This window comes from Myotis daubentonii, chromosome 2 (genome assembly GCF_963259705.1).
Source record: "Myotis daubentonii chromosome 2, mMyoDau2.1, whole genome shotgun sequence".
NCBI classification, from domain to species: Eukaryota; Metazoa; Chordata; class Mammalia; order Chiroptera; family Vespertilionidae; genus Myotis; species Myotis daubentonii.
Genome location: NC_081841.1, coordinates 110,008,719 through 110,032,885, shown reverse-complemented (window position 1 = coordinate 110,032,885; position 24,167 = coordinate 110,008,719). Strand labels below are relative to the sequence as shown.

Sequence of the window (24,167 nt, the reverse complement as noted above, 5' to 3'; positions counted from 1 at the left end):
GCCAATTTGGCTTGTATCGGTTTTATAATTTAGTGTGGATTTTAACATATGTTTTGAATTGCCCTTATCAAAGGGGTATAAGGAGTTTGTACATATTTAAATAACCTAATAAAATCATTTGAGTCAATATGGGATTCTAAGGATCTGAGATATGTTTTCCTCTTAAAGAGGTGGATACAGCTCTTCAATCTAGGACAGGTGGCTCTCCAGGGCCCCTCGCCACTCTCCACATTGTGAAAACACCCCTATAGTAGCTGGTGGCTCATGTACCTCTACTCAGTAAAGACAGCCACCCCAACTAATGGATTTACTTTTCTCTAAGACTATACATGTGGCAAATCCACCAAACTTCAGTTATGATTACATGAATTCACATAAACAGGGCCCAACTGCATCTCTGGAAATATAACCACCAAATCCTATAGTAAACACTCACTTTACAAGCATCTCTGTCAGGATGGTGGCCAGGCTCTTACAAGAATTAGCTTAAGTCCCCACTGTGCCACCTACGAATTCTGGGCTTTGAGCAAGTCACTCAACCTCTCTTGCTTTCAGTTTTAGTAGTTAAATAAGACAACTCCTATGGAAAAACTGGACTCTATAAGTGGACAATCACATACTAGGTCATGTATCAACACATGAAATTCAAATACAGCATGACTCTGTGTGTGAGGGCCGTGATAGGCTGAGTATTTGGGTCACCAAACCAGGTGCCAACTGCACAAATGTGCACCTCTGGGCCTTCAAGAAACGGAAAGATTATAGATATAGAAACTCTGACTCCAAAAAACGCAGTCCAGTGGGAAAGACGAAGGAATTAAAATTCTGGACAGAATGAAGCAAGTGCTATAAAAGGGATACAAACCAGGAATCTGTGTGTTGTCCTTGTATATCACTTTTGCAGAGTCCATGCTGTAGTTCCTATATCATCACAATTTTAGTAATTGTGCTACCATTTTTTTAATGAAAACATCAAATATCTTTCATTAAATGCCAGCTTTTTAAAGGAAATTAATTTTTCCTAGAGTTCTTTTTTATTAGATATTTATCACAGTCAAGTATCTTGATAACACTCAGATAATTTGGAGTAAGACCCTAAAAATAACTATTTGAGCCTTACTTATAGTCTCTTTGATAATAACAAAAGTGGCAAATGTAAACATACTCTAATTCTTTAATCTTCTGGCCAAGTGTGTGTGTGTGTGTGTGTGTGTGTGAGAGAGAGAGAGAGAGAGAGAGAGAGAGAGAGAGAGAGAGAGAGAGAGAGAGAGAGAGAGAGAGAGAGGAGGGAGAAAAAGAGAGGAGAGAGAGAAATCTAACACCCTCTCTAAACTTCACCGAGGCAGGATATCCTAATCTTTACATTTGAAGGCTTATGTGCCCTAAATTGTCTGTCATTCCTTTTCTGAGACTCCTATATATCCCTCAAGATCCAGTTTAAATGTAACCACCCAATTTCCCCAAATACTCTTCTGGGCACCCAAAACACCTGTATTTCTCTAATATAGTGCATTTCACATTGCACTGAACTGCTTATAATCCTACCAGGTTTTAAGATATTTGTTGCAGTGTTATGCACTCAGAACATAATAGGTATAAATGTTTGTGAATAAATTAGCAAATGAATGAATGAATGATTAACATATGACACAATAATCTAATTCTACCCCAGAACTAGAATTATTCAGGTTTCCTCAAACCACACACCATGATACACAGCAATATACTTTTTCCTACTTCCACATTCTAATAGGAAACCAGATTCCTAGATGTACATTATTCTGAAGCAATATCACCCCATTCACTTCTGACCTTTTAAATCCATTCCTATAAACTTGAAAACAAAAGAACTACATAGATAAAAAGAGAAACAATCCAACTTTCAAAATACATTTTAAATTAATTTCTGCTACATTTACACATTCATTTACTTTATACAAGTTTCTGTTATTTCTCCAAATCTCCTCTTTACCTTCTTTAATAATGAGATCAATCTTTTCAAGTTTTCCTCGATATTTAGAAATAAAAACTCCACTTTAATTTACTAAGCTTCACACAACTTCGCAAAGGTGAAAATTCCTTAAGCTACAATTTTTAGTTTAATGTAGAATCATCGCCCATTTCTTTCCTTTCCTTCTCTGAATCTTATCACAATGAAATGAGATATTTGGGTCACTCCTCATTCCCAAGTGTGATGACCACAAGGCCAATGGACAATGTGGTCCTGGGCCATAGAAAAGCATTGCTATCACCCTCTCTCTACCCTTTACCTGCATCAGATACAAACCACAGAAAAAGCAACCTGGCTGCCCAGGGAGTTTTCCTCCCAGTTCTATGTGTAGGAGGGAAAAGAGCTCACTGCACAAACATTTCATGTGCACAGAGAACATCACAGGTCAGACAGGCAAGACTCATGAGTGAACCTGAAAAAGCCAAACCATAAATTCCTGAGATGCAGAGTAGGAAGAGACATTCCAGACAGCTAAGTCATGGTTTTTGTTTTATACATCAGAGTGAGGGCCAGCATCTTGCTAGTGGCAGAGACAGAATGAGAGCCCATTCTGTTCCCATGCTCCCATCAGTACACTTTTTTTGTCTCTAGGCTCAGCCATATCCCCCTGGGGCTGGACACATTATCACCTTCTGATCTATCATGGCAATGGAACATTGCAATTCTTCCTTCCAGCAGAGTCCTAAGTACACACTAGCCATACAATGAGGTCCACACCTGTATGTTTAACGAAGCATAAAAAGAATCACAATAGTTCATTCATTTCAATCCAATATTCATATATTGAGCACCTATCATGTACAAGGGCCATGGCTATGTGTTAGGCAACATTAGTGAATACAGAAATACAATTAACTTCACTGGATATCATATTGTACTGAGTGACCATGGAAATATAAACAGTGGTACAGGGGCCCAAAGGAAAACACCAGAACTGCTAACTAGAATAACTGGGGTTCAAGTTAGAGGTGTAGTGAAGGTTTTGTAGAAGAGGCAATATTTTCATTGAATCTTAAAGAAAGAATGCTGCTTCATCAGGTAGAGCAGAGAAGATAAAGACATGCCAGAGAAAGGAGTTAACTTAACCACACATACAAATAGAACAGTAAGTGGACAACTCAAAATACATGGGGAAAGAGGGCAAGAGATGGGACTGGCACAATATTTGTGATAATATTGATGGCATTGCTAAAGAATGCAGTCACTGGCATTTAAAAGCAAGCATTGGTCTGAGCTCAGAAGGACATTCATTTCTGGGTTTTGGAGGTAATTCTCCCATTCCTGTGGAGAATGAATTGGAGATGAGAGAGGCAGGATGCACAGAAGCAATTTAAGATACTTTTCCACAAAGGAAACACTGTATGGAAATGTGTTTCTTTTCACACTTTTCCTCCAAGCCTGGAGACACACATGAGAAGGTATGCATTTCTCCAACACAGAAGGAAGAAGAGCTTTTTTTAGCTTTTCTGGGATTGTCCCCTTTGCTGTGATAAGGATTGTCAACTAGTCCTATGGCTGTGGGATAGTGGAGGTGAGAAGTCCACTCTTAGCCCTGCTCAGGGGCTCGCTCTAAACAAAGCAGTTGGAAGTCACAGAAAACTTACTACAATGGGATTCTCCAACTTCCTGCCTCTGGCCACCTTTTTACATACTCCTTTCACTGGTGTTCACTGAGGCTGGAGCCCTCACTCTGTCCCCAGTCTGTGCTACAGAGGGAGCCACACCGGCAGGAGGGCAGCTGAATGACAGGAGAGGAGGCCATCCAAAGAATCCAGAAGGAGAGACAAGGCTGAGCCCAGACAAAAAAAGGGAGGCTCCTGTGCTGAACACGAAGTTCCATCTGCTCCTTGTCAAACAGCAAACCGCAGGGGCTGTCACACAGCCATTTCATCTAAAAGATGAGTCATCTCTCTAAGGGGCAGGGGCTCTGATGAGGTATGCAAGGTGGTCCCCAGAGCAGGGGACAAATAGCCCAGCCTCTCTTTGTGTTGACTCAGTCACTGCATCCTTGAAAAATGTTTACCTTAATTCATGTTTTATAAACTAATACTTATGAACTATATCTTATAAATACAACCTGTAATAATAAAAGCATAATGTGCTAATTAGACCGGAGAGCCACCACCTTCCAGATGACCTTCTCGACGAAGCGGGAGCAGCCGCCGTGGCTGCAAGGGCCGAGACCCTTACACGAATTTAGTGTATCAGGCCTCTAGTTTTGAAATAATTTAATATGCATTATTGAAATCCATACTCAAAAACATTTTTGGTGGTGGTACATTATTTGAAAAGTTTGGAGATCATTGTGATAAACCATAGTCTCACACAAAAAGCATTATATGGAGTTCAACTGTGACCAACTTAAATCCACATTATATGCCTAAAGGTGAAAAAAAAATTGAGGGAGGGACAAAAAGGAGAATGTCACTATATAGTTAAAAATTGAAAAATTTCCTTACATCTTATGTCTTCATACAGAAAGTATTAACAAAAATAATTTCAGAAATAAATAACTATCAAACCCAATAGCTGTGTTTAAAAAGCTAATCTCAATCCTATGCTTAAAAACATTTTAGCCCTAGCTGGTTTGGCTCAGTGTCAGCCTGTGGCCTGAAGGGTTCCAGGTTCAATTCTGGTCAAGGGCACAAAAAATAAATTAATTAATTAAAATAAAACCATTTCAAAAAAATCTATTCTCTCAAGGAAGCACTTTTTAAAAAAAGACTTAACTATCTAACAAAGTCAACCAATCCTGATTCAAATTTTACAAAGGCAGGTAAAACACACAAGTGTCACTAAAAATGGTGTATGCTATATTCAAATTACATAATCCATAACTTATTGTCATCTGAAGTTTTTGAGTGAAAATTGGATACTATTTCCAACGCTAGTATACACATACACAAACACATTTACTAGTATGTGGCTAGGAAAGAAGCAATCTATAGAAAATGTCTCCTGATTCTACATATATGCCCTTCATTCCTGTTACAGGGGACTCCAGAACTTCTCCCATCCTCAGCTGTTAGTTTTCAACTTTTTGTAAATTCTAATCCAGGTTCTCATATGGCAGAGAATGGATTAAATTCCCATGTGACCACCAATAATGGCAGGTATCATAAATACTTCCCTGCCTCCCCCAAGCAGCTCACAGCCAATGAAGATAAGAAATGAGGAATAAAAAAACCCAAAATTCAATACTTGCAAATTATTATATTTATATTCTTACTCACATACAAGAATATCTGACAATAATTTCCATCTCCCTTCTGACTCCATAATGAAAATCTCATGTAGCTCAGAAAAAGGGCTTATATATCCTGCATGATCTATTTTTAGTTTTAATTACAATGCTTAGCAAAGCTTGGGAGAAAATAATTTCAATTCATTTAGAAAATAACTCCCATTCAATACAAAAAGATGAGATTTTTCAGATGTAAATTTTATGTATTTGATATGAAAATGGTTTGGCATATGATAAAACATTTTCTTAGAAACTTTGGTCTATTGAAGATCCAGGGATGATATCTATTAATAAAAACAAAATGATTTGCCTCAAAAAAGTGTAAGAGCTCACACTCTACTTCCCAACAGACTCGGTTTTATTGAGGCTACTATAACCCAGAAAAAGTGCATTCAAGCCAGTGTGAGACAGAAAGGCTGTGAAGTCTTCTCAGTACTTACTGATCCGTACAGCTCCCCCTTCTCATTCATGCCGAGGTAGAGTCCACTGTCCACGCCTCGAATGCTGACAAGGCCCACGGCTATACTGATAAATTCCAGAATGCCTACAAGACAATAGGCAGAAGGTGAAGGGCAGGTCAGAGCACAGAGCACTGCCCTGAGTCTCAGCATCACTAGAAGTTTCAAAGAGGACTGAGGTTAGCTCCCAACTGGGATAATCTCACAGTCATTAAGGAAGTGTCTTTTAGAACCACTGCTGAAGAGAATTGATTTTTATAATAATGATACAAAAATACTTATCAACGTGACACATAGCATTTTAAAAATAAAAAGCTAGTATGTACATAGATATGCTGAGAAGTGATGGGACATAAACTAGTGTACATATTCTAATTAACCTAAAATAATTTAATTGGAGAGAAAAACACCCAGTTTTCCTCCCAGATGATAAATGTGAAATTAAACATTTGTGTATGGGCATAGATCAAAAAAAATTATATTCAGAGAATGGTCTTATGTCCCTCAAAATAAGAGTATGAGGTGCTAAATTGATTGGTTTATACAGAAAGCTATCCAGCTCTCTACTGTAATATAGAGCTACATTTGAAACACTAAAATAGCCTACTCATATCCCAAATATTTCTGCTTAAACAAAGTATCTATTATTGCTATAGTTATCCAAGCCTCATAGGGATACTTAAGCAATTAAGATAACACAATATTCTGAAAAAAATGCAAATTCCAAAAATACTCTTGATTTTAAATAGTCATGGAATATTATATCCCAAAAACAAATCAACATAATTATCTTTTAGTTCCTTCTTTCTGCTTTCTTACCTCACTAAGAATAACAACACCTATGCTAGGCATAAACCCAGGATTTTATGGCTATACAACAGCTTCAATGTCTCTAACTATATTGTTGTTTTAATATGATTACCCAACAGGATATTTGGGACAATGCTAATATTACTCATGCTTAACAATTTACTCAATCTATAATAATAAAATTGTAATGTGCTAATTAAACTGGAAAGCCAAACCACCTTCTGGACGAAGCCAGGGCTGCAAGGGCTGAGGCAAGCCGCAGCAGCTGCAAGGTCCAAGCCCCTTGCATGAATTTTGTGCATCACGCCTCTAGTTTCATGATAAAGTGCTAGACTTTGTAAAAGCCTTGCATTAATGTATACCAAATATAGGGTTTTCTAAAAAATCTTCAACTATTGAAAACTTTACTTACATCTTAGAATAACATTGGCCTATAGTTATGTGACTGATAAAAAATAAATTATATGGATTTTTAAATAATTAATTTTCAACTCTCACAAAACAGACTGTGCTACAGTGAAAAGATGACATGACAGCCTGATGATGTGGCTCAGTGGTTGAGCATTGACCTATGAACCAGGAGGTCATGTCCGGTTTGCAGGCTCGGTCTCCAGTGTGGGGCATGCAGGAGGCAGCCAATCAATGATTCTCTCTCATCATTAATGTTTCTATCTCTTTCACCCTCTCCCCTCCTCTCTGAAATCAATAAAAATATATATTTTTTTTTAAAAATCACAAAGAAGACATGACAAATACATGGTGATGAAGGGAGACAAGACTTTGGGTGAGGAGTACACAGTGAAGTATATGGATGATGTTATTATAAATTGTACAGCTAAAAGTTATAGAAAATTATTAATCAATGTCACCCCAATAAGCTTAATTTTAAAACAAAACACATGGAGGAGACAAAATGGCGGTGAAATAGGCAGACGTGTCCCAAGCCTTGTCCCAGAGCAGATATAAGGAGCAACTAAATCGAATAACATCCACCCCGAATTGGCAAAGTAGACACAGCTGGTGAGACAATTCGCAGCCGAGAAGGGCAGAGGACACCTGGAGAACAGTAAAATCAGGGATCTGGGCTGGAAAGAATTACGAGACCTCCAAGCCCAGAAGGTCAGAAGGAAGCTGCATGGCACCAAGGCCGTGTCCCTTAGGACAGGCGTAACATCTGACTGTGGAAAGGAAGTCCACAGGGCTGCTGGCGACAGGGGATTCTAGATCTAAGCCCACAGCCACGAGAGGCTGAGCCCAGAGGCGGCAGCTGGAATGACTGCCCAAGCCGTGCTGTGCTGGGGTGGACGGAGAAGCTCACAGTGGCGCAGCTCTTTCCCCTCTGGTCTTTGCTTTTATTCGTTAAACCCAGTTCATAGGACCTTTCAAATACAAACACCCACGCATGGCTGAGGTGTGGACTTGTGGAGTCTGGGGAGAGGAGCAGCTTGGGGATAGGTGGCCGGGAGTCTGGCACTGAGACATACCTGACAAGCTGGACCTAGGCAGCCATTTTCTCCTGAAGTGATAGCCCCTGCCTGCAGTCTCCAGGCCCCCAATACAGCCACAACCAGACTACACCCTGAGTGCTACAAAGGATACCAAAAAAAAAAAAAAATATGAATAGTACCTGAGAGCCCTCCGGGACTGGCCTGAAGAGTTGCCATTCAGTCCTGGAAAACCATATGACAACCTCCCCAACTATAGCCCTGTCAGAAACAGCCGCTTGAGAGATTAAGATTAAAAGCAGACAGACAGGCAAAGTGGGCTGATTAATCCCAGAGATAGACACAAACAGAGGAGCAGTGGACCGCTTGGAACTTCAACAATCTAACAGGAAACTGAGAAGTGGCAGACAGTACAGATAAGTGGGATCTTAAATCAGCCCCATGGGACATTAAAACTCAGCGGAAAGGAACGGCACTCACTTTTTCATTTTTACTAGTATTTTATTTTATTTTATTATTTCGTTATCTTTCTCTATTTTCTGTATTTCCTTTTTTGTTTCTTTATTTTTATTTCTTCTTGCATTATTTTTTCATCATTCTATTCTATTTTTTATTTTCATTTTCTTCATTTTATCCTATTTTTAATGAATATTTTTGTTTTGTTTTTTCTTCTTTCTCTTTCTTCTTATCCACTCATCCTCTTCCTACTTCCTCTCTACTGAACTGAGGTCCTCCCCCTATTCATCCAATTCCTTAACCTTACTTTCTATATATAAGCTCAGCCTCTACAGATGCTGCCCCCACCCTCTTTTCTGGGTGTTTGATATTTGCATTTTTTTGTTTATCTCTTTGTTCTGTGGTGTTTTCTCCAATACACACACACACACACACACACACACACACACACACACTATAGGCCCGGTGCACAAAATTCGTGCAAGGGGGCATGAGGTTCCCTCAGCCTGTACTGCACCCTCTCACAATCTGGGAACCCTTGGGGGATTCCAACTGTCAGTTTAGAATTCCAACTGTCTAAACCGGCAGTCAGACATCCCTCTCACAATCCGGGACCACTAGCTCCTAACTGCTCGCCTACCTGCCTTATCACTCCTAACCATTCGCCTGCCTGCCTGATCGCCCCTAACCGCCTCAGCCTCTGGCCCCTGCCGCTGCGGGTTCATCCAAAAGGATGTCCAGAATGAGGTCCGGAAAGTCGTTCAGCTGTCCGGTCTTATTAGCATATTATACTTTTATTATTATAGATTTTTCCCCTCTTTCTTCCTTTCTCTTTTTTTTTCTCTCTTACCATTTTTTCTCTCCTTGATATCATTTGTGCTCTCTTTTCTCTCCCCTAATTCTCTTTTCTCTGGTGGTCACTTATATTGGGGTAATCAGTGTTGTGAGTACATTCTTCTTTTGCTCCCTTTGTGTAGTGTCTTGTCGAGTTGCATTTTTTACTGTTTGGTCAATATGGTAGAGAGCAAGTCACATAACCAGACACCCAGAGAGGAGACTCCATCCACAAACGGGTCAAAAACACTCCAGACCCAAATACAGAGACAGGAAGATGGCGACAGTGAGGGAGAAAGCATGAGTGAGTGAGTGAGAGAAACGGGAGTGTGTGGACATGTGGGGCCTGTGTGTGTGCATGTGAGTGAGGGACTGTTAGATCCTGCAGGACCTACGGGGGCAGGCAGACCAGGCTCGCCTAGCCAGGCAGCCTCTGCTACCATTGCGAACAGTTCCAGGGTGGCTGGCTCTACCGAAGAGGCTGCACCTTCCTGAAGGAGAGAGCTGCTGTGACTGGGAGGCCAGCCTCACCTCCACCCAGGGTACCCTGAAACACCACCCAGGACTCGACAGCCACCCCCGCCAGGGACCAGATGCCTCAGCTGAAGTCCCACGGTCACTGAGACTCCAGCCACACCGGCCATAGGCTCCTGTGAGTGCCAAAGCATGCTCCCCTATGGCCAGCCCAACGCTTTAGCCTAGGGCACCGTGACCACAAGAGCAGCAGCAGTGCAAGCAGACCACCCCAATCCAAGGAGCAGCAGCCCCGCACAAAGCCTGCCCCCATCAGAGAAGCAGCAGCCCCTCGAGCAGTGTGACCCCATCAGAGGAGCAACAGTCTTACATGGCCTGCCCTCATCCAAGGAGCAGCAGCCTAGTAAGTAGCACACCCCCGTTCGGGGAGCAGCAGCCACGCATGCAACCCACCACTTTCTGAGGAGCAGCAGCCCCGTGAGAAGCCCACCCCCATCTGAGGACCAGCAGCCGCGCAAGCAGCCAGCGCCCACCTGAGAAGGAGCAGCCCCGCGAGCAGCCCACTGCCATCGGAGGAGCAGCACCCACGCACAACCCGACCCCGTCTGAGAATCAGCAGCAGCTTGGAGCCCACCCCCGTCCGAGGAGCAGCTAACACACACAGCTGCCCTGTTCGAGGACCACCACCAACGGAGGAGCGGCCACTGCCATGACTGCCCGAGGAGCAGCCACGGCCCGAGGAGCTGCTACTGCCCAAGGAGCAGCTACTGCCCAAGGAGCAGCCCCCGCACACTCAACAAATAGATCCTTTGGTGAGAGCAAAAATGGGGAGACAAACAAACCCCCAAAGGAAAGAAGAGGAGGGATCACCAAAAAGCAGCTAAGTGAAACGGAGGCATGCAATATGTCAGAAAAAGAATTCAGAATAAGGATCGTACAGTTCATAAACTGGATGGATGAAAAAAATCAACAACTTATGTAAGAATCAAGAAGAAATAAAGAGTGATATGGCTGCAATAAAAAACACTATGGAAAGTTTCAACAGTAAACTAGGAGAAACAGAGGACCGAATTAGCAAATTAGAAGAAAGGGAAACAAAACAAGGTTAAGGGAGTTTATCACCACCAAGCCAGCAATGCAAGAAATGCTAAGGGACTAGTGTAAAAAGAAGAAATTAAAAGGGAAGAAGAAGCAATTAGACAAGAAGACGAAATAAAGGATATCCAATTGGAAAAGAAGTGAGACTGTCATTATTCGCAGATGACATGATATTGTACATAGAAAACCCCAAAGACTACATCAAAAAACTATTAGACTTAATAAATGAATTCAGCAATGTAGCAGGATACAAAATTAACGCCAAGAAATCTTTGGCATTTTTATACACCAATAATGAACTCACAGAAAGAGAGATTAAAAAAGCAATCCAATTTACCATTGCAACAAAAAAAAATTAATATACCTAGGAATAAACTTAACTAAGGAGGTAAAAGACCTGTACTCAGAAAAGTACAGGACATGGAAAAAAGAGATAGAGGAAGACATAAACAGATGGAAGAACATATCATGTTCATGTATTAGTAGAATCAACACCACTAAAATGTCCATACTACCCAAACAATCTGTAGATTCAATGCACTCCCCATTAAAATACCAACAGCATATTTCACAGATCTAGAAAGAACTCTCCAAAAATTCATCTGGAATATAAAAAGACCCTGAATAGCTACAACAATCCTGAGAAAGAAGAACAAAGTAGGAGGGCTCTCAATACCAGATATCAAGCTGTATTACAAAGTCACTGTTCTCTAAACTGCCTGGTACTGGCATAAGAACAGACATATAGATCAATGGAATAGAATAGAGAACCCAGAAATTGACCCAAATCACTATACTCAATTAATATTTGACAAAGGAGGGATGAGCATACAATGTAGTCAAGACAGTCTCTTCAATAAATGGTGTTGGGAAAATTGCAGTGGTACATGCAAAAAAAATGAACTAGACCACCAACTTACACCATACACAAAAATAAACTCAAAATAAATAAAGGACTTAAACGTAAGATGGGAAACAATAAAAATCTTAGCGGAATCCACAGGCAGCAAAATCTCAGACATATGCCGAAGCAGTATCTTCACCGATACAGCTCCTAAGGCAATGGAAACTAAAGAGAAAATAAACAAATGGGACTACATCAAAATAAAGAGAGTCTGCACAGCAAAAGGAATCATCAACAAAACAACAAGAAAGCCCACTGCATGGGAGAACATATTTGCCAATGTTATCTCCAATTAAGGCTTTAATCTCCAACATTTACAGGGAACTCATACAACTTAACAAAAGGACGATAAACAACCCAATCAAAAAAATGGGCAAAGAACCTAAATAGATACTTTCGAAAGAGGACATAAGGAAGGCCAAGAGACATATGAAAACATGCTCAAAGTCACTAATCATCCGAGAGAAGCAAATCAAAACAACAAGGTACCATCTCACACCTATCAGAATGGTTATCATCAACAAATCAACAAATGACAAGTGCTGGTGAGGATGAGCAAAAAAAAGAACCCTTGTGCACTGCTGTTGGGAATGAAAACTGAAGAACAGTATGGAGTTTCCTCAGAAAACTAAAAATGGAACTCTCATTTGACCCAGTGATCCCACTTCTAGGAATATATCCTAAGAAACTAGAAATACCAACCAGAAAGGATATATGTACCCCTAATTTCATAGCAGCACAATTTGCAATAGCTAAGATTTGGAAATAGCCTAACTGCCCATAAGCAAATGAGTGGATTAAAAAACTGGTACATTGCCCTATTCGGTTTTGCTCAGTGGATTGAGCATTGGCCTGCGGACTGAAGGGTCCAAGGTTTGGTTCCAGTCAGAGGCATGTGCCTTGGTTGCGGGCACATCCCCAGTGGGGGGTGTGCAGGAGGCAGCTGATCGATGTTTCTCTCTCATCAATGTTTCTGACTCTCTATCCCTCTCCCCAACCTCTGTAAAAAAATCAATAAAATATATATTTTTTTAAAAACTGGTACATCTACACAATGGAATAATATGCTGCTGTAAAAAGGAAGGAACTCCTACCATTTGCAACAGCATGGATGGACCTGGAGAATATTATGCTAAGTGAAATAAGCCAGTCAGAGAAAGATAAATATCACATGATCTCACTCATTTGTGGAATATAATGAACAACATAAAGTGATGAACAAAAACAGATCCAGAGACAGAGAAGCATCGATTATATGCTCAAACCTCACAGGGAAGGTAGGGGAGGGTGGATGTAAGGAGGAGAAATCAACCAAAGGACTTTTATGCATGTATGTAAGCATAACCAATGGACACAGACACCAGGGGGGTAAGGACATGAGCTGGGGGGGGGGGGGGTGCACTGGGAGGGGCAGTTAGGACACATATGTAATAGCTTAATCAATAAAGAAAGAAAAAAATACATGAACTATATACATATAATAAAGCAAAGGATTCCAAGACTATGTGAAAGACAAGAGATAGTTCTTATAAAGGGGCATTCCTAATTGTTTTATTTAAGCACAAAATACAACAAATATCTTGTGTTTACAATTCACAGAATATCTATTTGGACCTGCAAACTATTTATTTTTATGGAATAGGAAATACTGTATGGAAAAATAGAAAGCAAAATTACAAATTATATTTCAGATCTGAAACTCTGTGACTCTGTAATGAAAGAAAAACCAAAATTAAACAAGTTTCCTAATAGTCTTTCCTACCGCACAAAGCCATTTGAAAGATAAATACGGTAATATTTCCATGAGATTCATTCCACCCTCATTGCAATCAGTTTGTTGCATTATACTATTTCTAGCTCTTATGGTTGAAAATAATTAAAAGTGTGGCATTTAACTGCCATTAGGAGTCACCTACACGTGAATCTCTTCTTAGCTACCTGAAAACACAGCACAATATAGGTCACAGTTACCCTAAAATTAGTGTTAGAAATTCATTAATGTCCAATTGTCATCATAAAGTGAAAGACAGGAAACATTTGCCTCCTTGGAGGTCTGACCCATTAGGTAAACCATGTCAACAGGAAAAGGCTTTCTTCTTTCTCTAGACAGCAGGTAGCTCTGAAAACTAATAATGAATATTGGCCAATGGTGACCATCAGGCCCAAAAAGGAACAGAGTGCATGTGACCTCACAAAACCATCTGACTGGCTGGTATGCAGAACATCAAGAATAACAACAATGACAATCAAATTAGTAGCTAGAACACTTGAAAATTTAGTCTGTGCCAAATGAGAGGCCTTCTCTCATTCAATCCTCAAGATTTTTTTAATTCTCACCTGGGTATATGTTCATTGATTTTAGAGATAGAGGAACGGGAAGATGGAAAGAGAGAATGAGAAACATCAACGTGACAGCGAAACATCAATTGGTTTCCTCCAGTATGTGCCCTGACCTGGGATTGAACCCATAACCTAGGTATGTGCCCTGACCAAAAATCAAACCCGCAATGTTTTGGTGTATAGGACAATGCTCCAATCAACTGAACCACCTGGCCAAAGCTCATTACAATATTTTAATCTCCAGTTTATAAATGGGAACAGTTTTCAGGGTATTAAATAACTTGGCTGCAAGCAACCAGGCTCCAAAACCTATCTCCTCATCTATTACACACATCTTACCATTAGTTTCACCTTTTTTTCACGGATCCATGATTTCTGTATCATTTTTATATAGTTATTCCATGACTAGCGACTAGAAGATGTTGCCTAGGTCACACTCCACAGACCCCATGGGCAGGACTAGGAGTAGCAGAGGAAATAAAAACGAGTGAGCCACTAGGACTGCACTGTCTTCTCACACAGACCTTGGGAAGGTAGGCATATCTTGTGTGTGTAGACTATTTACCCAAACCACTTATTTTAACATAGCATATAGCTTCTTCTGTTATATAACTTAAGTTCTGAAATTATTATTATTACATACCTTGGAAATGAAAGTTTTAAGATATCTATCTTGTTTAAAGATAGCTATAATTCATTGTATTGACTCATTCAATCGACAAACTACAGTGGGGCCTTGACTTACGAGTTTAATTCGTTCCATGACGGAGCTCGTAACTCAAATTACTCGTATGTCAAATCAACAGTGAACGAGTGAGACACTTGATGCTGGGCTGATGTTGTGGCATTCACTGTGACGTTCGCTGTGCCAACTAGCGGTGGGATATATGAAGCTGGCTCGTAACCCGAATTTTAGCTCACAACTCAAAGCAAAAAATCGACCGAGAGACGGCTCATATCTTGAAAAACTCGTTAGTCAGGACATTCATAAGTTAAGGCCCCACTGTATTAGTGAGTGACTATTGTAAGTCAAGCATCAGGCCATTTGCTGAGTATATAAGGATGAATAAGATATAACCTGAACCCTATAACCTCAAAGGCTTCCTCATCTAGTGGGAGGAAGGACGAATAAACAAATGAATATGATAACAATGTGGTGAATGCAGTGAAAGGGAGCCATTTGGGGAACAGTCAGTGTCCAAAGACGGTTTGGGGAAGGGGAGTGATAAGAGCTTGCTAAATGAAATAGTACCTGGGACAAGCCTCCAAGAGGCTTACCATGTGAAAAGGAACTACCTATCTAGTGACCCCAGGTGGAAAGGATTTCATTACCTCAAACGTCATACATATCTCTGCAACTCCTTGAAAAGTAAAGACCCCAAAAGAACGGCCCAGCTTTTCATGAGGTCATCTCAGTGATCTGAGAGTCAATGGATGTTTGGGTCAGAGCCACTCCCAGGTCTTTCTATTTGAGTCAGAAAGACCTGGCAACCTAGCAACCAGATCTACACACACACACACACACACACATATACCCAGGTCAGACTGAAATCCTTACCATTTATAGTACCATCTTGTCCCCAGTGAACTCTATAACCTCAACCAGGTCAACTCACCTGTCTTTTGGCCTGAGCCAGAGCCAAGCACATGCTTCCAACTGTCCTCATTTGAGTAAGGCCCACTCTCCATTATTTGTTTATACAGATGTTCAGCACAAAGGAGGCCCAGGAGAAGGCTTCTGTGTAGGAACATTTAAATGCTTAATGATCAATGGGAGAGGAGGGGAAAAAAGAGCAAGGAAAAGAAGAAGAAAGGGAGGGAGGGAGGAATGAGATTGCACTTAAAAACTGCCATCATTTGTGCACCATGGTGGCCTATCTCTCTTCTTTAACAGACACACCCTAGACATCCTCAAGTAATGGATATTGATGGAGGTACATGGGAAACACAGGGTCATGGCTAGTTTCATTTGGCATTCCCTTTCACAGCAACCAACAGTTCCCAATGAGGATGAGCTCACTGGGTTCCAGAGGGTCTTATGCTGTCTGAGGTCACCCCTGGTCCATAAGAGGCAAGGTCAGTTCCAGGGACTACTTCAGAAAAAAAGACCACACCAAAACTTCATCCTCACTCCAGACTCAGAAGGTAACTGATCAGCCCCAGAGCTCTGTTCAAAAGGACAATTAACAAAAAGGTGGCCTAGCTCCCAAGAGCCCCCTATATTGTGCCTCACCTCCAACGCTATAACAAGGCCAACCCTGGAAAGTGTTATGGTGGACAGAGGCTGCTCTACTCTGGCCTAGGTTAAACAGCCCTCTAGTCTAAAAGCCCCCAATACTTAACAGAGCTGCATTCTTCAGAGGACAAGAATGTATGCAGGCTTTGGAGAGAGGCATGACATGAGGCTCTGAAAACAGATTAACCTCCCTACTACAGCGAGTTCCCTGCTCAGCCAGCAACCCCATATGAGGGCCACCCAGTCATTTATATCAGGGCCTGCATCTCAGAAAGTCTAGTCAGCAGCAACTTGAGCAAATCTCAGAGTTACTTAAGAAATGACTACTTGAGCCCAGCCGGGCGTGGCTCAATGGTTGAGCATTGACCTATGAACCAGGAGATCACAATTCAATACCCCTGTCAGGGCACATGCCTGGGGTTGCAAACTCCAGCCATAGTAGGGAGCATGCAGGAGGCAGCCAATCAATGATTCTCTCTCATCATTGATGTTTCTACCTCTCCCTCTTCCTTCCTCTCTAAAATCAATAAAAATATATATTTTTTTAAAAAGAAATGACTACCTAAATGGCAGTTATAACTCCACCAATTTTTCAAAAATCTGGACCAGTCCTAAACAGTTTCTTAAATAGGCGGTCTTTCCCTTAGTGAGGTATTTTTAATGAGATTGCTTTAACCTCTTTTTTTAAAAACTCATTCTACCCTATTTCTCCCCTTTAGTACAACTTCCACCTGACTCCTGGCCCCTTTAAAGTGCAGCCCCAGTTAGGGTGCTCATTTGGGGTTCTTGAAGGGCCAACACACCAGGCCACAAGGCACAGCCAAAAGAAGCAGGCCATCTGTCCACCAAGGCCAGGGTCAACTGCTCAGGCTTTCTTCCCTGTGCAAGTAAAATAGAAGATCAGGCCCAACACTCACTTTTTTATTCTTCTACATGAGCATTTTCTCAATTGATATTCTGTTCGCTTTTTTCTGCCTAGTAAGTGCTTTAAAGAGAGGAAAAAAAAAACAGGAAATGAAACGTCTGGCTCCCCTAGCCTGTACCCCAGAGACACAATTCCCAATTCTTTATCTCTGTACCACCGCCCCCAAAGGTAAAAAGCACAGGGCCCTCTCAAGGTCCCACCTAAGCTGTCATCGCTGCAACTCTCCCTGCCCCCACTGCCTGCTGGGTCAACGCCAGGCTCCCCCAAAGCCGCAGTCACCTGCGGGTGGGGAAGAGAGGTCACTTTCCTCCCGGTGGTTCATTCCAGGTGGAAGATGCAAGGTATAAACCAGCCCATCCCTGCCCCACTGAATGCTCTTTCCTAGAGAATGGGAGAAGACACTGAGGGTAAAGAATGCTGTCCCCAGAGAGGGAGCATAGAGGTGGGAGCCCTGTGCCTGGTGTGACACGCTGCCGCAGCCCCCGCCCACCCCGCGCAGGTCTCTTCTGGGCGCGGCTGCGCAGCGAGAGTAGGAGGCAGGAGGCTCGCTTACCAAGCTGCAGAGGTTGCTAATATTGGGACCTGCCGCAGCGGTAGCGGCAGGAGACCGCCGCACTGCTGACAACCCCACAGCCTTTCTCACTACAACCGGATGAAATACTTATATAGCTCTTGTTCCCCACCCCCGTTGCGCACAGCCACCCACTCAACTCCATCCAAGCCCCGGAGAGCAACACCGCAGAGAGTGCCAGGCCCACCCTTCCCCCTCCGCCGGCTCTCTCTGATTATATAGCTCCCAGCCCCTCGCCCCCACACCCCGCCCTCCCACATACAATATCCCTGCGAACCAGGCCAACAGTGCCCAGCGAATCTAAACAGCAGGGATGTCACCTGCAGGATGGGGGAAGCAGGGGGAGTGCCGAGGACTACTTTGTTATTTTATGGTCTTTATTCAGCCGCTGTACCAGCAGTCCTTGTCCGCTAATGCCACAACGCGCCTCTGGGGTCCTCTCCATCCTCGTAGTCCCCACCTTACCTCCCTTGCATCCTACTCTCCCAGTGGCAATTACTGGATTTCTAATGACTCAACTGCATGTAGCAAACGTCCTACCCTAAAAGTGACTACACTAAAATAATAAGCTTGGGGTGTGGGGGAGCCCCACTAGCACATCCCATAATCTCTCTATGCCGGGTCCAGTAGCGCTGCACGGGGGTTCCGAGGGTCCCTCAAAGATCAGGCTCTCCCAGTTCACACAATGCCACCGGGCCGACCCTGCCCTGCCCCACCCCACGGCGCCCTAGGCTCTCCGCGCTGAGAAGCCGGCCCACCCAGCGCTGGAAAGCCGGCCGCGGACCGCAGGCCAGAAGCTGGGCTCCGGAAGCGGTTAACAATAGCTTGCTATCGTTCCACCCGGCCTTTGGCCTCACCAGCCCCCGCCCCCCCCATCCTTCCCCGGCGCTCCTGACTTGCAGGGCCCCGAGCCCCGACCCACCTCCCGGGCGCCTCGGAGCCCCGCCTGTGAGCTTCCGATAGAGGAAGAAAGGTAAGGGACAGAACGAGGTGTCAGGTTCCGATATCCAGGTGGTCCTCAGTCCCCGCACCAAGTCTCCCGCCGCGGCGCGCGCCTCCAGCGGTTCCCACACCGAAAACCACCGCGCAGCGGGGCGGCGGCTGTCAGCCCCGCAGACCATACACACAAAGAAACGAAGGGGCTCAACTTGGGCCAAAAAACCTGGTTACCCAAATGCGGCCATAGGTGTGAAGCCACCGCCCGTGGCCCCCAGAAATGAATCTGGAGTCTCCACAGCAACGCAGGGCGCACCAGCCGGGTAGAGGGTGCCGGATGTGGAGCGCGTTAGGACCGCGCGGAGCCGGCCGGGCAACCGCTGAAAGCGCCACGGGCCGGGGCTGCAGAGCCGGCACCTGCCGGCTGACTGCGTGAGGACCGCGTTCCGCCGCGGGGCGCACTAAGGCACCCGCCCTCACCGCTCACCCCGTGAGCGCGGCCCCGAACCCAGATGGCAGCTGCGACCCGGACACTCCAGCAGTCCCACCGGCGGCGCCCATCGCCCGTACCTTGGTGCGAACGCTGGGAACGGTGGCAGCCCCCACAGCGGTCCCAGAGCAGCACTAGTAAAGTTTAGTCTGCTGTGCAACCACAAGAGCTGCATCCACTGGGGCGGGGTGGGGAGCGGAGAAGTATTTTTCAACCGAATAATTGCAAGGCCAGGAGTTACCACTTTCTTTCTTTCTTTCTTTTTTTAAGACAGCCAGGAATTTTTTGCACTAGCAGATTCAGCTTGGCGCTGAGGCTCGGGGAGCAAAGGGGCAAAATGCTAGGCCATCCCATCCCAGGCCTGAATCCTGCTCGCCTTCTGGCCTCATCAACAGCCCCTGAACCTAAAACAGATAGTTTAGATTGTGGTTTACATCTGGCATGAAAGCTTGAGGGAGAAAAATCACAGCGGGACTTTGTTTTTTACGACCCATTTTAAGTGTTGTCAGGTGGGTCCACTAAAAAATCAACTTTTTTCAACAGCCTGGTTGCCCGAGCTGGCACTTTTTATTTCTTTATTTTTTATTTTTTGTATAAGGGGGGGTTGCGGGGAAGCAGAGTGCCCCACCTGGACTGTGCTGACTGTTGGGCTCAGGGCAGCCCAGCCAGCACGTGTGTGCAGAAATGAAAGGGGTGGATGGTCACCAGCCCTCCGGTTTGTAGCCTCCATGCTGAGTCACAAGTACCCTCCTGGGGAAGTGAAGTCCTCAGAACTGAATGCTCTTTATAATTAGCTCTCAGCTTTTGCACAGCGCACACACATTCACACAAGAGAGTCACCCAGGAACCCCACCTAGGCTCACACTATAGACCGGTGGTAATTTGATGGCTAGAAGGACAAGCAACCCCAGTGAGCGTCCTGCCCCTTCCCAAATCTAATGTGACTTCAGTCCTCCCAAAAGAACATTCAGCTAGCAAGCCTAGCAGAAGGGGTTCAGACTCTCATGGTGGGGTGGGAATCAATACCTTTCATTTACAATTCAAGCAGGATACTTGTTAGAAGAAAGGGGGAGAGGGCAAAAACTTCATTGGGCACCAGATTACAATAAAACATGCCTTCAGGAAATGCGTTTTTAAGTTCTCAGTAGTTAATGATTAAAGCTTTAAACTCCTGGGATTGGTCCATCCAAAACAAAAACAAACAAATTCCTAAACCTGATCTTCCTGAGTATCTGATTCAAAGGAATGAGGAGCTTATGTGATATTTATAAATAATGCCCTTCTTTAAAATTGTTTTTTTTTTTTATTTAAAGCCTTTCAATGTAGACTTGCATAGGTGCCAGTGGCAGACAAGCAATTCCGGGGGCTTTTATTTTATTTTATTTAAGCTGGCAAGACAGAAGCAGAAAAAGGGAGAGACCCTTTTTCGTAAAAGAGGGAGAGACCCTTCCTGCACCCCCGCCCGGCCACCAACCCTTCTTGGTAGTTATAATCCCAACGGGTAACGGCGCGGACACGAGAATGTTAATGGTATACCTACCGAATCGGCTGTGGTCTTTCCTGGTTCCTTGGATAGTACCATTGGGGAAGATTTCCAAGTGAAATCCAGTCCTGCAGTAGAGCTGCCTTCGCCTGAGAATCCCCTTTAAATGATCCAAATCCGTGACTGCAGGTCCCCGGGGAAGCCCCCCTGCTTCGGACTGACCCAGGTGGTCACTTAGTAAAACCGGGCTGTCCACCGGCAACACGGGCACATTCCCAAACGGTACTGCATCCTGCACACCGAAATAGTTCCCAACTTCACCTAAGGGAGCCATCAGAAGGCTGGGCTGTTGGAGCACAGGGATAAACAATAATGATGGTGCCAACCCGGGAAATCTTAGGCGAGGTATATTCAACTCCCCTCCCTTACTGCGGTTGCAGAGAGGGGAAAAAAAACACGTTATTTTCTTCAATCCATGAAATACATAAATAAAAGTAATCTGCCGTTTCACTGGTACAGGTTCAAGGTCAAACCACTAATAGCCTAAAAGAAACCAGCGCTGTATACTCACACGCCGACACACTGATAAACACATCTATGCATCTCTATGGGCAGAGCCCCGGCTCCTAGCAGGCAGGAAGGTCTGCATCCCAGCCGGCGGTCGTACGGGGGAAATTTCGTAGTTTCTCCATTTGGTTCCAGATCGGAATGGCCATGGCAACTTCAATGCCTAGGCGTTATTATAGGATTTTAAGATGCACGGGCTACGTCAGAATCCACGGGTCCTGACTCCGGGGAAGGCATGCGCCGTTTTTACTCTAACCGACTATGCAGACATCAGCAGGAATCCTTCCAGAGCGGGGGTGGGGGGGGGGGTGGAATCTCACGTTGGTGGCGTTGAAGACTCTCCCCTCCCGATCCCCCCTCCAAAACAAAACAATAATAATAATAATATAATAAAACAAAAAAAAAAAAAACTTTAGGCGTCCAAAGCTGGAATCCGGAATCGTGCGGCGGCTCGGCGGAGGTCCATTGGTTCAGCGCAGACGGCCGGAGGCGAGCGAGAGAGCCGTGTCCACAGATCGCGTGCGCCCTGCGGCCGCGAACAGGTGTTGCCGCGCGGGCTCCAGCCTGGTGACGGGCGGAGCGCTCCTCCTGCGCAGCCCGGCCGGCGCGCAGAGTGGCGCAGCGGCGGCATTGGGCCGGGTTTAAGGTAGCGCCGTGCTGCCCGCGCGTCCCGTGGTCCTAGCGCCTGCCCTTTCCCGACGCGCAGTGGCAGGCCCAGCGCAGCCAGACGGGCGCGACCACCGGGACCACCCCGCGTTACAAAGACGCCGAGAGAGAGGCCGGGGATGCAAGTCCTGGGACTCTTAAGTTCTCCTGCGGAACTGGAGCCTGGACCCCGAAACCTGGCTCGGCGCAGTGATGAAGGTTCAGGCAGGAGTGGGAAAGTAGTTTCGCGTGGACTCTAATGATACATGAAAAATAAAACTTAGTTGATAGAGTTTGGAGGGATGGGTGCTGATTTAATGACATTGAATTGACATAGCAGTTTCTCCTTTAATACTCTGCCGGGCAAACAGTAATGCAGGTGAGAAGGGCCAGCGGACGAAACCCCCAACCCCTATTGCGCGTGCACACACACACACGCAGGTGGGGCCTCCGAGTCGGTTTTGAACGGCCTTTCCGGCGGGCATCTCCGGTGGGCGCTGTTCAGGTCCTACCCGCGCGGTCCCGGGGGCTGCGACGCAGGCGGCGGGGGCGCCCAAGACGCGCCTCGGTCCCGGAATTGGACCTGCGCGCGCCTCCGCGGAGAGTCAGGGAGGGGAGCGCTCCAGTGGGTCCCTCTGTCCCCAGACCAAGCTACTCGAGGCGAGCTCGGGTAAGGAGAAGCAAGTCCAGTGTCCCCACTACGGCCGCGAGACAACGTGGAAGCCTGGGCTCCAGAGCCGGCCTCGGGTTTCTGCTCGCGACCCACGGCCTCCGCGCCCTGCCGGGCCGGGACAAAGCAACCCGCTGCCCGGAGCCGCAAGGGGCACTGCGGTGCCAGGCTAGGTGCGCTCTGCACGGGTCCCGGAGGAGGTTCCCCACCACACACTAACATTCACCCCGCAACCGCCCGCGGGCCCCTCTCCCTGCTCCTCTTTGTTCACATTGTCCTAGAAAGGAGCAGTCTCTCGGGTCTGGATGGGGAAACTTGGCGAGACTAGCGCGCAGCCCCAGACTGCAGGGCGAGCAGTGAGAAGCGAAGTCTAAGCCAAGACTGGACCCCTGCGGCGGGAAGGGGAATCGGAGCCTTTTTAGGGGAGAAGTCAGACCCGCCTTAGCAGCAGCTTTGAGCTGGAGGGGAAGGGCCAGGCTGTCCTCCTCGGGACGGAAGGTTATGGGAGATGAAAGGCAGCGATGAATTTGCAGATTCTCGGGCGACCTCACCCTGCCCCCGCGAGGACGACATGCTGGGGCGGATGAGAAGCAAGGACAGGGACGAAGTGACCCTCCCTTCTTTCCATTCCCACACCCATTTGCCGCAGTCCCGGATCATGGGGTGTCTCGGGCTGCCTCTGAACGTCCTGCTCACGTGCTCATGAAGCACCAGCGCCCTGCCCTGCCCCGCAGTATTTCCAGCAGTCACGTCCACTGTGGGCTTTCACATTAACTGCTCGGTGGCGAATACAAGAAACTGGGAAGCAAGTGTCACTTCTCATAAACCATCCGCGTAGCCTGCATTCATCTCGGGCAGCCAGCAGCTCTGGGTTAAGCAGGGGTATGCCTGGACCACTTGGGTACAATGAGCTGGGTGATTACTTTTTTTTTTTATGAAACCTGACTTAGGAAGAGACACAGGCAGACAAGAGAGATGGAGAGGGGGAGACGCTTGATCAGGAGACAACCAAGCAGCACGTGGACATTTCCACTGAAGGAAGGACGGGCAATTTCCACCAGCTGTCTCCCACCACATTCTTTAGAACTGATTTTAGACTGTCGGCCAATGATGAGCCCAGCCCATTTCCACTTAATAACCAATGGACATAAGGCACTACGGGGTAGGGGAAGCCAGGGGATTGTCAAGGGCAGAAAAAAAAGAGGACACATATGTAATACCCTTTGTAATACTTTAAGCAATAAAAAAAAAGAATTCTGAAGCCTTGTGACTGTCACTTTAAAAAGCAATGCAGCAATGGGAGAACGGCTAAGTAGCTGATGGAGCATTTTCCTACTTAGAGGCAGCCTCCTCTGGGCATCCCTTTCCACTGCAGTTGGCTTAGTCCACACTCCATCCGCATTCCTAACTGCAGCTGCAGGAAGACTTCCTTGCCCATTAACTTACCCATCCTGTTTCTTTCCCTCCTTTCCTGTTACACATATAAAAACAAAGTCCCTCCTTTCATTGCTCACATCACATTTCTTGAAAGTTCACCCCATTGGCTATGGCTGACTTCTTCACAATTCCC

At 45.2% G+C, this 24,167-nt stretch overlaps 1 protein-coding gene across 1 annotated transcript in view; it reads right to left on the bottom strand.

The window, feature by feature from the left end:
- The window catches only part of FGF9 (fibroblast growth factor 9), a 63,461-nt gene extending 40,268 nt beyond the window's left edge, over positions 1 to 23,193 (bottom strand). Inside the window, exons 1-2 of the mRNA XM_059684231.1 lie at positions 20,773 to 23,193; positions 5,696 to 5,799 (exon numbers count right to left, since the gene is read on the bottom strand). Of these exons, the coding sequence (XP_059540214.1) occupies positions 5,696 to 5,799; positions 20,773 to 21,049 (381 nt within the window). The 5' untranslated portion in view covers positions 21,050 to 23,193. The remainder of the gene's footprint in view (positions 1 to 5,695; positions 5,800 to 20,772) is intronic.
- Positions 23,194 to 24,167: the final 974 nt, after the last annotated feature.